At 36.3% G+C, this 13,981-nt stretch overlaps 1 protein-coding gene across 1 annotated transcript; it reads right to left on the reverse strand.

Annotated features, from left to right (window-relative positions):
* Positions 1–646: 646 nt before the first annotated feature.
* Positions 647–3,306, reverse strand: LOC139885190 (probable disease resistance protein At1g12290). Its single transcript, XM_071869130.1, is given in 4 exon segments — positions 647–1,910; positions 1,912–1,966; positions 1,969–2,724; positions 2,727–3,306. Coding segments are annotated over 4 exon segments (2,655 nt in total).
* Between the last annotated feature and the right edge of the window lie 10,675 nt (positions 3,307–13,981).

Consider the following 13,981-nt stretch of genomic DNA (forward strand, 5'->3'; position numbering starts at 1 on the left):
CCCGAATTACGTAATGATTTGATTCTTCAAAAAGATATATAGACAATTTAGTAATAAGTTCAATCATACCATCTTCACAATTTCATTTTTAACTCATTTATATACGAGTCTATGTAGATGGCGAAAATCGAAAAATGCGCTATGTAGAAAAGAGCCAACTTATAATGAATCTAGTTGGTTAAAGTTTTTTTGTGTGTGTCTATGTAAAATTATTCTTGGTTAATAAAATCTGTAATTGGTATGAGATTCTTTTATATATCCAGTCCTCTCCGATTTAATATCTATTAATTAAATATAGGTGGAAATCGAATCTTACTCGTAAGTTTACTCTTTACTCACAAGAAAACACGCAAAAACAATCTCAAGGATGAACAACAAGGATCAAACATATATAGGAATTTAAACAACTAACCAACTAGAATAAAAGTCAACACTTGTGAGTCGAATAAAAACCAACATTTATGATATTATCCTACCTCTGTACTTGTCACTTTTCGTATCCATACTGCATATAAAAAGTGACAAGTAATTAGCTAGAGACGGGGGAGTACATAAAAAACGAGCATAAATTTAGGATATGCAGGGCGTACACAACATAATGGAAGTTGGAAACATTATTATATTATATGATACAAAACAATCATTTTCATTTCTCCTCGATGAGATCGTTGAAAGCCATTCTAGTTGCCTCATCATCCCATTCTAGTTTGTTCCACCAGTTTCTTTCCGTACTGCGAATGGTAAACTTAATATCCTTTCCGGTACTGCTTGCTTTGATTGGAAGCTTCCTAATCTTTCGGCATCCGAATACCTGGAATTTCTGTAGGCATGGGAATAATAGAGCATACTTATAGATGCTCCATAAATTTGGCAAATCTACCAGCGCAAGTACTTTCAGTTTTGGAAATAGGTTGAGATTCTCCTTCTCACTAAGTTTCTCCACTCTTATTAGTTCTTCTAACTGAGTGCAATGTCTTACACTGATAAAAGTAAGGTTGGGGAAAAGAGTTAGCCATGTCAGGTCCACTACATTACTACACCATCCAATAGCCACTGTGTGGAGGTTGTCTAATCTCTTGCCAAAAAATAGTGAATCAACAACTTCTATTGAATTTTGTAGCTTTTGTCCATCGTCGACAATGTTGTTACAATAATACATTTCAAGCTTTTCTAGATGCTCCATATTTCTGAAAAATGATACTTTAACTTCTATGTCACTAAAAGATAGTTTTAGCGTACAACTCTGTAACTTCTCCGACTTCCGGTATTCTTGGAGAGCAGCGTAGCCTTTTACGTTAATGGTCAACGTGTCTAAATATCTTAAACTTTCCAATTCCTCAAAAAACAATTTAGCATCTTCAAGGACGTAGCTTATCGTAAGGAACCGAGGTTGTATCATTTTCAGGGTTTGCAATTTCTGAAAACAAACTATCATCTTGCATGGAATTTGCAGGACGCGTGTACTCTCCAAGTTAAGATATTTCAATTTAATTAAAACAGCCAGTCCGGTTGGCAGTTTCATGAGCAGGGTATTTGACAGATTGAGATATTCCAATGAGACCAACCCTGAAATTTCTGACGGTAACTCAACTAATTTTTCATTTCCCGACAAGTTAAGAACTACTAGAAAATGCATACCTTTTAAAAATTCACCATTGATGGTCTTCAATCTATTGCCATTCAGGAACAGAGTCAAGAGATGAGAGCATGACGGTGTCTCGTTTAACTGCTCTATTCTGTTGTGCATAAATGATACTCTTTTGGCCCATTTCCACTCTTCAACTCGAGGTACTTCATTAAGTCTAGAACCAGCCCTCACGAAAAAACCATGTTTATCCTTTTCAAATTCTTGAGAAATCCATAAAGCCATCTCTCGAGACACGTCGTGCATTTTTACAAACATCTCATCATGCTTTTTCTAATAAACAAGCATTTAGAAGAGTACCAATAATGTCAAATCCATGATTGTGTTTGCAAGCTTGACTTTTTCCTGCCAAAATCCCTCAGAATCCCAATACTCTAGTACATCCCTTTTGAGAATCTTAAAATCCTCCGGAAATAAACAACAATATAAGAAGCAAGACCTCACCCTATCATCAGGTAAATAATCAAAACTGAACTTCAAGCGAGAATACACTTTTTCTGTCATATTTGGGAATTCTGATGCATACCTTTCTAACTGCTCAATTGCAAACTCCCATTCCCCGGGTGTTTGCTTTCCTGTCATTGCTCGAGCAACGGTTATCAAAGCAAGTGGCAAACCAGCACATTCGTTTGACACAATTTTGGCTAGCTCTGGAATTCTTGGATGACTAGCGAGGGTACCTTCTCCAACGTTCTTACGAAATAGCTTAAAGGCTTGTGCAAGAGGTAAATATTCCAACATAATCTGCTCATTTGTTTTCATTTGGCAGCACACTTGAAATGACCGAGTTGTAAGAATAATCTTTGACCCATTAGCTTTGCTAGGAATTGGGATTCCCATTTCGGTGAGATCAACATGCTCCCATACATCATCTAACAACAACGCAAACTTCTTTTTACTCAAGACTCGTAAAATATCTCTTGCTTTTGCCTCATAACTTTTGTTTTCCCAAGAATCATTAGAAAATCCAATGCTTTTGCCAATTTCTTCTTGAATCTGCGCAAGGTTACAACCCTGTGACACAACAACCCAAATAACCAAAAAACCGGTGTCGTAGAAATTGTTGTTGATTTGTTTCAAAGGGTAGTCTTACCAACTCCTCCAGGTCCATATAAGCCGATAATTCCGACTTCTTCATTTTGGATACAACGCCAAGCTTTATCAAATGTTGAAACTAATCCCACTGGTGGTTCCATAGGTATCAGTTCCACTTGACTTAGTCGTTTTGGACCAATTAGTTGCTTGAAATCTTCTTTCTCTGTCCTTGCTAGCAGATCACGCACGATATTCAATTCTTGAGCTACTTTTTTCCCAAAGTTGTAGCTGGAAAGACAGTTCTTAGAGCAGCAACCACCAAAACATAGCTTTTGAATCTCTTGAGGTTTATCTTGAATTAATTTTTGAACTTTGATTTCCTCGGCAGCCACTCCAATAAGCCATGTTTCTACTATCTGTAGGCGTTTTAACCCTTGGCTTTGTTCAGTTGCTTCAACACGGGATAAAATATCAGTCCTTTGTGCTGATAACTCCGGAAACAACTTCTCTAAAGTCTCCAGATTCTTTGAAAGATCACGCACATATTTTGCTCGTTGGTCACCAACTAAAACATCCCAAGAACGAGATGCCATACATTCACAAGGTAGAGAAAATGATATCCCCATGTTTCGTAGAAGATATTGCGTACACTAGAAATGAATCAAGTAGTGCACGAATAACAAAATCGAAAATTTGGTAGATAGTCAATCTAATTAATCAATCGCTAAATTTACAGAAATAAGACTAAGATGCAGATTATTGAAAGTGTCTTCGTCAAGACTATTGGCTTCCCAGAGTTGACTTTTCACATGAAGCTTCTTTCACAATAATTTATTTTAATTAGCCAAAGTGATTCATGCTTATGTGTTGATAATTCTAACAAACGTCAAGTGGCAGTATTTTATACATGATGATGCATGTTGTTGAAAATATAATACAATATGTATAGAGTCCTCGCCTTTTAACCTAACTGAGTATATTTATTTATTCTGATTCAATATGTTAATTATTGTCAGTTTTTGTAAAATTAAAATATGTATTTATTTTATTTGGAGAATTAGCGAAACAATTTTATGCGATATGTGTTTTCAAATGCCAGTTGTTATCATCTGTTCAAAATGAGATGTGTCAATTAGCTTAACAAAATAATTGGACATAAGTAATTACGATAAGTGAACAGTTAAATGGCATAAAATGGACATCCATTTGATATATCTCACTTCATAATCATAATGACGTGACGATATTAAAATCTCAAATATGATTATTGATCGATAACAAAATAATACGTAACAAACAAAATAGAACAAAAAAGATATTTTCCCGTCTTTCAATACATGATTTTAAATTATTTACATAAAAAATATACTAAAAAATATAATTTCCACCTGAATGTAGGGTTTTTATTTTATGTACATTAGTATGTGTTTTCTTGTTCGTCTAGACTTCGCTATTATCCTTCTATATATATTATACCCTTTTGTTGAATGCAGTCTTGAAACATAATGCAAACTGTTGGAACAAACTGCATGTGAAGCGAAACCGTATTATCCGATTCTGTTTACACAAGTCTGCAGCAGTTTGTATAAGTTGGCTATTTTCGTCAAAACCATTATACAGAAGATTTGTTTCCTTCTTACAGCACAAATCACGTATGGAAACTAGTATAAACGAAGAATTCTTATTTGATATGGTCAAGCATCAAGATTTGATTTGGTTTAAATGGGAGGTTTCCTATTTTATGAAGGAGACTTATTTTAAAACGGATAAGGAAAGTATTATGTAATCTGATATGGTTTCTTATTCTGATTAATTCATGAATGGAAGGAATTATATTGATGGAAGGATTCTGATATTGTTATAAAGAAGGTTTCCTATTCTAAAAAAGGAAATTCGTACAAAAGGAAAGACCATCAGGTGAAGGATTCTTATAGAAAACAATTCCTATTCTGAAGGGATTTGATTTTCGGATTTAATGCAGGAAATTGATTTCCTAATTGAAGAAGGATTTGATTTCCAATTTGGTGGAGGAGTCTTAATTAAAACCTACAACAAAGAGGAAGAGAATTTTTGTAGGATACAATTCCTACACTAAAAGGGAATTGATTCCTAATTTGAGAAGAAGACTTATTCTCCAAGGATTCAAGGTTTCTACTATAAAAGACCAACATCTCTACAACCTTGAATACATCTCTTAAGCTACAAATTCGTTCATATAACTTACTAGAGAGAGAGACATTTTTCTATACCATTCAGTTCACAATCTGTTTGACCTGTGTGCCTGTGAACTGTTTACACGGTGTGCGTGATTACTGTGAGCACTGATCCAACTATTCAGAGTAGGGATGGGCACCGGTCCGGTCGGTCGGTTTTCGACCAAAATTCTGACCTGACGGGTCATTTACCGGTTTTAAAAAATCAAACCGAACCGGAAACCGGCCGGTTAAAAGACAAACCGAAAACCGGCCGAAATTTTCCGGTCGGTCGGTCGGTTTTTTTTTTAAATTATTTTTTTTTAAAAAAGCCTAATTATAATCTAAAAATTTCGGTCAGTCGGTCGGTTAACCGAAATTTTCCGGTCGGTTTCCGGGTCGGACGGACGGTTAACCGGTAAAACTATATAAGATACTATTAATAACCTAAAAAAATTACTGTTTTTTCGGTCGGTTTTTGACTGGTTAACCGACCGACGGTTTACCGGTCAAAAACCGACCGAAAAAGTCCAAAAATTGCAAATCGAACCGGAAACCGACAAACCGACCGGATGCTAAAAAAACCGACCGTTTCATCCGGTTTTTCGGTTTCGGTTCGGTTGGCCGGTTTTTGCCCAACCCTAATTCAGAGTTATTCTTTACTGTACAAAGAACCTGTGGCGCTCGTAACCTGTGAGGAGGCTGCGAGAAAGTCCTTACCCGTCTTGGTGACGCAACCGGCACGCGTAATCTGAAAGAGGGTTGCGTGAAGTCCTTACCCATTTGGTAAGGCAACTGTGTAAGTCCTAATTCGATTAGGCCGTTAAGGTAAACGAAAAGTACACTTAGTGAAATAGGAAGTAGATTATAGATTTGCGAATTTTAATCATTGTATTGTCCTATTGTTGCAAGAATAGTAGAATGTCGTTTATCTCTGGGCTAGGCCCCGCAGAGTAGGGAAACCGAACTGCATGAACATATCTTGTGTTATTTACTTTCTGCACTGTGTTTTTATACTGTGTTAACTTGCCACTGTTAGCACAGTCGCACTAATCTGTCAAATTAGGTCAGAATACTCCCTACAAGTGGTATCAGAACGGGCTCAATAAAACTTCTTGAGAAAAGATCTTGCGTATTCTAACCATGGATGACAGGATTGAAGAAGGCGGTTCAACCATTCGGCCTCCTTTACTTACCGATTTCAATTATGATTATTGGAAACATAAGATGAAATGGTTCCTAAAAAGCCAAGTTGAACGTATCTGGCGTGCTATACAGGTTCTGTGGACACTTCCTACTGCCATTGTTAATGGTATTGTAATAGTAAAAAGTGAAGACCAGTGGAGCACAGCAGAATCTACCATCTGTGCAGCAAACATCAAAGTTGTCAGCATCATCCAGTGTGCCGTACGTCCCAGTGTGTTCAAGATTATTCAGAATTTCGAAACTGCCAAGGAATCTTGGGATGCACTTCAACTCACGTACGAAGGAACAAAATCAGTCAAACAATCAAAGCTGCACCTCATCTCCATCAGATTTGAATCTCTAACCATGAATGATGATGAAACTATTGCTGATTTTGAAAAGGAGCTTCGTTACATTACTAATGAATCTGTTGCTCTTGGCGAGGTAATTCAGGAATCCAAACTGGTGAGAAAAGTGATGATATCGCTACCGGAGAAATTTAGATCGAAGATGGATGCAATAAGTGAATCTACTGATTTCGAGAGCTTACGGTTTGATGATCTAATGGGAAAGCTCAAAACCCATGAGATGACTTTGGCTATGAGGAATAAAGATAAGTCTAAATCTAAATCTAAATCTGTTGCTTTTAAAATTGGAGTGGAAGATATATCAGTATGCACAGGTGAGCAACTCTCATTCCTCGAGCAGCTGGCATTTTTAATGAAAAATATGGGAAAGATATATAGGGAGTCCAGCAAGGTAGAATTCAAGGATTATTCTTCATCCAATTTCCAGAAGAGTAACCGAAACTTCCAAACAAAGAATGAGTCAGGAGGTGATCAAAGGTTTGAAAAAGAAGAATCCAGTAAAGGAAGAACCAGGGTCAAGAAAGAAAGGATATAATTTCATGCATGTCAAGGTTTTGGTCACATGGCTGCCGAGTGTGCTAACACTCTTAAAAAATAAAAGAAAGCTTTCATATCGACATGGAGTCATGGAGAGTCATCCGAAGACAAGTCTAAATCCAGTAGAAGTGAGAGTGAGTTTCCTGCCTGTAAGGCTCTTACAGCTCATGTATCTGTGAGCACAGCCCGTGAATCTATGAACACAGAAATTGTTTGCACAGCTAAAACAGAGAAGAACTCAAGTTCAAATGAGGACTCAGATAGTGATGTTGATAGAGACATATATGCTGCCTTCAAAGACCTTCTTAGAAAAATGACTGAATCTCTCAGAATCAATGTCGGACTTGCTGACGAAGTAAAGAAACTGACAGCTGAAAAGAAGGAAATCAGTAAAGAGATTGATCAATTGAAAACTGAGTTGTCAGATTCTAAGAAGAAGCTTGAGGAAGCCAACCGTGCCATTGAGAAGTTCAACAAAGGGAAGGAAAATCTTGATGAGATCTTGAATAAAACATCTCCAAAGAATAATGTTTTTGGGATTGGTCACAAATCATCAAAAACTGAAAAAGGAAGCTGCAGTTCAGGGCGTGACAACAGAGGGACTAAACATAGAATTATATGTCACTATTACAACAAACCTGGACATATCAGAGCTAGGTGTTTTGCACGACAAGCTGATATTCGAACTCTCATCGCTTCAATGCCAAGGAAACAGCCAAAGAAGAAGGTCGATATCGTCAATCACTCTCAACGTCATATTTGGGTAAAGAAGAAAGAATTGAAAAGCCTTATATGCAAAGTCTCACCAAAAAGGACAACTAATCGGGATGATGAACCTGTAATCGGTCAACTTCTTTCTAATGATAACACACCTAGTGTGGGGGCATTAGGGTCGAAAGGTGTTAACAGTAATGAAAACACACCTAGTATGGAGGCGTTGCCTGTTAGCACGGATATCAGGAACACCAGTGCTATACGCATAACGAAAAATCCAGTGCAGCACTCCAAATCGAAACACATCCAAGATCGTCACCACTTTATTAAAGAGCCTGTAGAAGAGAAGAAAGTGGCCTTGGAATATGTCTCAACCGAAAAACAAATAAAGAAGCTAGATGCAAGTCGCTTTGAGTTCTTGAGAGGAGCTCTCGGACCTTACTCCACGACGTGAGAATTGAGATAAGTGCTTCCTTCCCTGTATATACCATTTTAATTATTGTTTTGTCCGTTCTTTTTTATAAAGAAAAAAAAGGAAGAAAAAAATAGAAAAAAAAAATCCAAAAAGAAGGTTGGAGTGTGGGAACAATGATTGGGCTGTGACTAGCTGAAACTCAAGGAGAAAGCCTAATGCAGTAAGATGAGATTATGAGAAGTCTCTGGTTTGCCTGACGTTGCTGAAGATCCTGTTAACACAGAGGATCATGTTGTTGCTGTTACCTGTGGCAACCCTTAAACTGAGGGGGAGTCTCTTCATACTAGTGCTCATGTTGAGGGAGAGTTCCATGATATGAATGCTGCAGTTGAGGGGGAGCAACACAATATCTCTCCATCTGATGTGGAGAATGCTGAAGAAGCTGTGCTGCAGACAGTGTTGCTGAAATACCTGTGCACACTGGCCGTCAGTCCTTAAAATAGAGAAAGAAAAGGCAGGAGTACAGGTTGTGACAGCTCAGATTGCACGAAACTAATTCTCAGGGGGAGCTTTCTGTTTTTGCTGAAAGTTTTTGTCATGATTAACTATTCGAAACTTTCATCTTATTTGCACTTTGTGTAGTAACTTTGTTGAACAAGTTACAAATTAATCTGACTTTTACTGGATTGTTATCTCCTGGAGGTCCCTTGGCGATTTATTGACAAAAAGGGAGAGATATTGGCAGGTGTTCAAATCTGGTGGTCGGATCTGTGCAAATCGATATTGTGTTACCTGGAGTCTGTGAACACAGTTCTGCAATTGTTTGCACTTTATTAGTTTCCGTGTGTTACCAATGTTGTGAAGACTTGTTGTTTCCGTTGTTCCACTGCCTATTGAAGATTTGAAGATTATAACGGAGGGTTTTGTCAAAAATGCCAAAGGGGGAGATTGTTGGAACAAACTGCCTGTGAAGCGAAACCGTGTTACCCGATCCTGTTTACACAGGTCTACAACAATTTGTGTAAGTTGGCTATTTTCGTCAAAACCATTATACAGAAGATTTTTTTCCTTCTTACAGCACAAGTCACGTATGGAAACTAGTATAAATGAAGAATTCTTATTTGATATGGTCAAAGATCAAGATTTGATTTGGTTTAAATGGGAGTTTCCTATTCTATGAAGGAGACTTATTTAAAACGGATAAGGAAAGTATTATGTAATCTGATATGGTTTCTTATTCTGATTAATTCATGAATGGAAGGAATTATATTGATGGAAGGATTCTGATATTGTTATAAAGAAGGTTTCCTATTCTAGAAAAGGAAATTCGTACAAAAGGAAAGACCATCAGGTGAAGGATTCTTATAGAAAACAATTCCTATTCTGAAGGGATTTGATTTTCGGATTTAATGCAGGAAATTGATTTCCTAATTGAAGAAGGATTTGATTTCCAATTTGGTGGAGGAGTCTTAATTAAAACCTACAACAAAGAGGAAGAGAATTTTTGTAGGATACAATTCCTACACTAAAAGGGAATTGATTCCTAATTTGAGAAGAAGACTTATTCTCCAAGGATTCAAAGTTTCTACTATAAAAGACCAGCATCTCTACAACCTTGAATACATCTCTTGAGCTACAAATTCGTTCATATAACTTACTAGAGAGAGAGACATTTTTCTATACCATTCAGTTCACAATTTGTTTGACCTGTGTGCCTTTGAACTGTTTACACGGTGTGCGTGATTACTGTGAGCACCGATCCAACTATTCAGAGTTATTCTTTACTGTGCAAAGAACCTGTGACGCTCGTAACCTGTGAGGAGGCTGCGAGAAAGTCCTTACCCGTCTTGGTGAGGCAACCGGCGCACGTAATCTGAAAGAGGGTTGCGTGAAGTCCTTACCCGTTTGGTAAGGCAACTGTGTAAGTCCTAATTCGATCAGGCCGTTAAGGTAAACGAAGAGTACACTTAGTGAAATAGGAAGTAGATTATAGATTTGCGAATTGTAATCATTGTATTGTCTTATTGTTGCAAGAATAGTAGAATGCCGTTTATCTCTGGGCTAGGCCCCGCAGAGTAGGGAAACCGAACTACGTGAACATATCTTGTGTTATTTACTTTCTGCACTGTATTTTTATACTGTGTTAACTTGCCACTGTTAGCACAGTCGCACTAATCTGTCAAATTAGGTCAGAATACTCCCTACACAAACTTGGACAAGTCGCCAGCACCAAGCAATCCCTTGTTTGACATGCAGAAACTGGAGGTGTCTAGTCCAGGGTAAGTTGTAAATTGCACCTTTTTGTATTGCTTTTGTGTTTACATGGAATATATTTGAAGCTACTCAAACTGTAAATGTGCAACTCTTTGTACAAGTTTGTTTATCTTGTTTCTCACATTTCATTTTTCCGACGTTGCCAATATCCTTATCACTTGTATTTGGCTTGAGTTCTGATATGACCACGACTTTTATTGTACAAGCTCTCTTTTCTTTTTCTTTTTCTTTTTCTTTTTTCATTTTATTTCTCCATGTGTCTTGTTTCATTTCCCCTTTTATTTTGTTTATTGTTTCTTTAATGTGGAGTTCCACTTGTGCAATCTCTTCTGTGTTTCTTTCCAGAAACTTTTTCAAATAGACACTTCTACCAAGTTCTTTGATTTGGCAGTTATTGAGACTTAGGTGTGAACCTCGGACTGTATTTGGTCCTTGTTTTGAAGTCAATTGTGTTTTGGGCTTTGTTCAGGACTTGACAAAGAGTTCATGCTAGGCGACAGCATTATTTGAAGAGCCTGACACAGTTCAACAATACTCAGTCACTTCATGCAAGGAAACCATTGACTACAAAGGTACTGATTTACCGAGTTGTAGATTAGTTGACCGTGTTCCAAGTTGTGTAAGCTAGTTGAAAGTGTTGCAGGTTGTAGGCTAGTTAAAAGTGTAAACGAGTTGAAAGTGTTCCGAGCTGTAGGCTAGTTGAGAGTGTTACCGACTTGTAGGCTAGTTGAAAGTGTTACCGAGTCATAGGCTAGTTGAAAGTATTCCGATTTGTAGACTACTTGAAAGTGTTCCGACTGGTAGGATAGTTGAAAGTTTTCCGATTTGTAGGCTATTTTAAAGAGTTCAGAGTTGTAGGCTAGTTGAAAGTCTTGAGTTGTAGGCTAGTTAAACAATTTTACCGAGTTGATGGCTAGTTGAAAGTGTTCCGACTCGTAGGCTAGTTGAAAGAGTTACCGAGCTGTAGCCTAGTTGAACGTGTTCCGATTTGTAGGCTTGTCGGTGCTTTCCTGATTTGTAGTTGTGCTAGTAGAGTGCCGAGTTATAAGCTTGTTGAGAGCTTTCCTGATTTTATCGTTTCTGAATTTATTTTCTGTTTTGAAATAAAACTTAACTTCTGATCTTTAAATGGGCAATTAATATTACAGGATGCTTTAGCCATGAATGAATGGAGGGTTTCCAAGTTAAACGAGTACAAGGAAAGAAAAATTGAACTGGAAAATGAAGCTTTTGACAGGTACATGCAGAATGTTGGCTTACTAGAAGAGGTATTTTCTTCAAAATCTATTAACCTTTGGATGAGGAGTCTACCATGTCAAACAATAAGTCCCCACCTGAGATTGTCGTTTCTGGTTAAAATTGAAACTGAGATCAAACCCCTTGAGAACAGATAACTTCAGAAAGAGGATACAACAATAGTTAACGTGGGATTCAAGAAACTTGAGGAAAAGGAGTCGAATATTGAGAAAGCTTCAGAATTTAGTGATCTTATTGATCTGTTGGGCAAAGTGCGAAATGAGGATGATCTTAAATATCAGCTCTGTGATTCTATTAAAATTGGAAATGAAGAAGATGCACAAAAAGGAACCAAATATTCTTCGCTGCAACTTTTTACGACGACTAATATTAATGAAGAAAGTCTCAAGAGCATTGATGGTCACTTCTCTTCCCTTGAGCAGGTTGAAGATTTATGATTAAAGCATATAAATGCTAATTAGCTAACTTATTAGGAGGTATTAAAGATAGATTCAGATGTTTTTAATATGTAGCGGATTCAATTTCCGAAGTTTTCAACATTGGCCTAGATTGATGTAACTTTTTTCTTGTGCGTATTAATTTCCAACGAAAAATCTTGCACCTATCATTTGTTGTGTAGGAATTGACTGATGGGCCGGGCCTATGTGGCCCAAATTATCTAGCCTAAGAATGCTTGATATTCAATGTCCCCTATCAGGTCTTTATTTTATTTTATTTTGAAAAGAACTTTTAGGACTATTGCCTCCAATACATTTCAAATGTAGTGCAATAAAATTTATTTTAGTTCACTACAAGTGTCTTCTTATAAAATCAAAACATATTTTAGTTAATTTTCTACTCATGCCCCCCATTTAATCCACTCAATTAATATAAAAAAATGTGTAGTCTAATTAACTATATACGTAAATGAAATCATTATTTTCGTCAACTAATCATTTTTTTTTAATATTTATAACTTTTATTACACGATATTTAAAGTGAACCGGAGGGTTGAAAACAACAACCTTTGTTAAGTTACTTTCAATTTGACTTCTGTTAAGTAAATTTTGAGGCAGATCTAAGTAAGCTAGAAAATCATTTATGTTGAATAAACATAAGACTTAAAAGCAGGCAATAATCAATATTATATGTGAACAAATGAATGATATGTTCTCTTTTTCATATCCTCCTAATCCCAATCCTTCTGAGAGAACCCCTTTTTTCTTTTTCTTTTTTGATAATAAGAGAACCCTATTCGGAATATGAAACTTTCAAACGATTCATAATCTCTCTTTGAAGTTTTGTCCATAAGTTATTTCCTTTTAATCAAATCAATAGTTTAATTAATGGGGTTGACTTTCTATTATTTTTGTTTCTTTAAATCGATTGATTGCTAGCATCCGTCCGTCCATATAGTATATCCTTTCAATGAAAACTACAGCCAGTATACATAATTTATATCATTAGAATACAAAAGTAAATGTCAAGAAAAAATACTTGATATATCTTTTGAGAAAGTACAAAATTTAAAAGTAAAAATGAATCATAAAAAGAATCCACAAAAGTAAAAACTATAGCCAGTACTATACGTAATTTATACCATTAGTAGCATTATCCAAAATAAAAATGAATCATAATTAAAAAGAATTCACAAATGGGTTATAGAGTCATATAACCATGGTATATTAGTATATATATATACGGCAAAGAAATTTCCATTTTTTATAATCCTTGTCTCTTTTAGTTGTTCTATATATATATATAGGGTCCGCTACTTTTGTGAACAGTAGACGGAGGAGGTGAACATTTTTGAGGCGGACCGGCAATGGGATTGCCGGTCTTGCTAATGACTGATTAAGGTTTAATTATGATGTCCCGACCGGCAATAGCATTGCCGGTCTTGTAAAAAAAAAAAAAAAAACACTACCCAATAGAAGAAGGGAAAGAGAAGGAAAAAAAAAATACCTTGACCGGCAATGTCATTGCCGGCCCAAGGTTAATTATGTTAATCCACTTAATTAGGACGTCCGACCGGCATTCTCATTGCCGGTCGGACTACAAATATTCACCCGTCCGTCCTTTCGTTTCAAAATGTTTACATGTATTTTTAAAAAATTACATTTTTAATTTTCCGTATATATATATATATATATTCTATTATGCATATGAAGGGTCTATATTAAGTTATTAACTACTTATAGAGACTTTATTTCTATTTTATTTTTTCTTTATTCTATGAAATGGTTAATACCTACAAATACGAACCTCTGTTGATGGTGGAGGATATCAACCTTTTTTTAGGCCATTTTCCCCTTAATTTCTGTCATGGTATTTTCAATTTCAATGGTTCTACTCATCTCAACATCACCTTTTTTTATTT

Source organism: Rutidosis leptorrhynchoides, unplaced genomic scaffold, assembly GCF_046630445.1.
Source record: "Rutidosis leptorrhynchoides isolate AG116_Rl617_1_P2 unplaced genomic scaffold, CSIRO_AGI_Rlap_v1 contig86, whole genome shotgun sequence".
Lineage (NCBI taxonomy): Eukaryota > Viridiplantae > Streptophyta > Magnoliopsida > Asterales > Asteraceae > Rutidosis > Rutidosis leptorrhynchoides.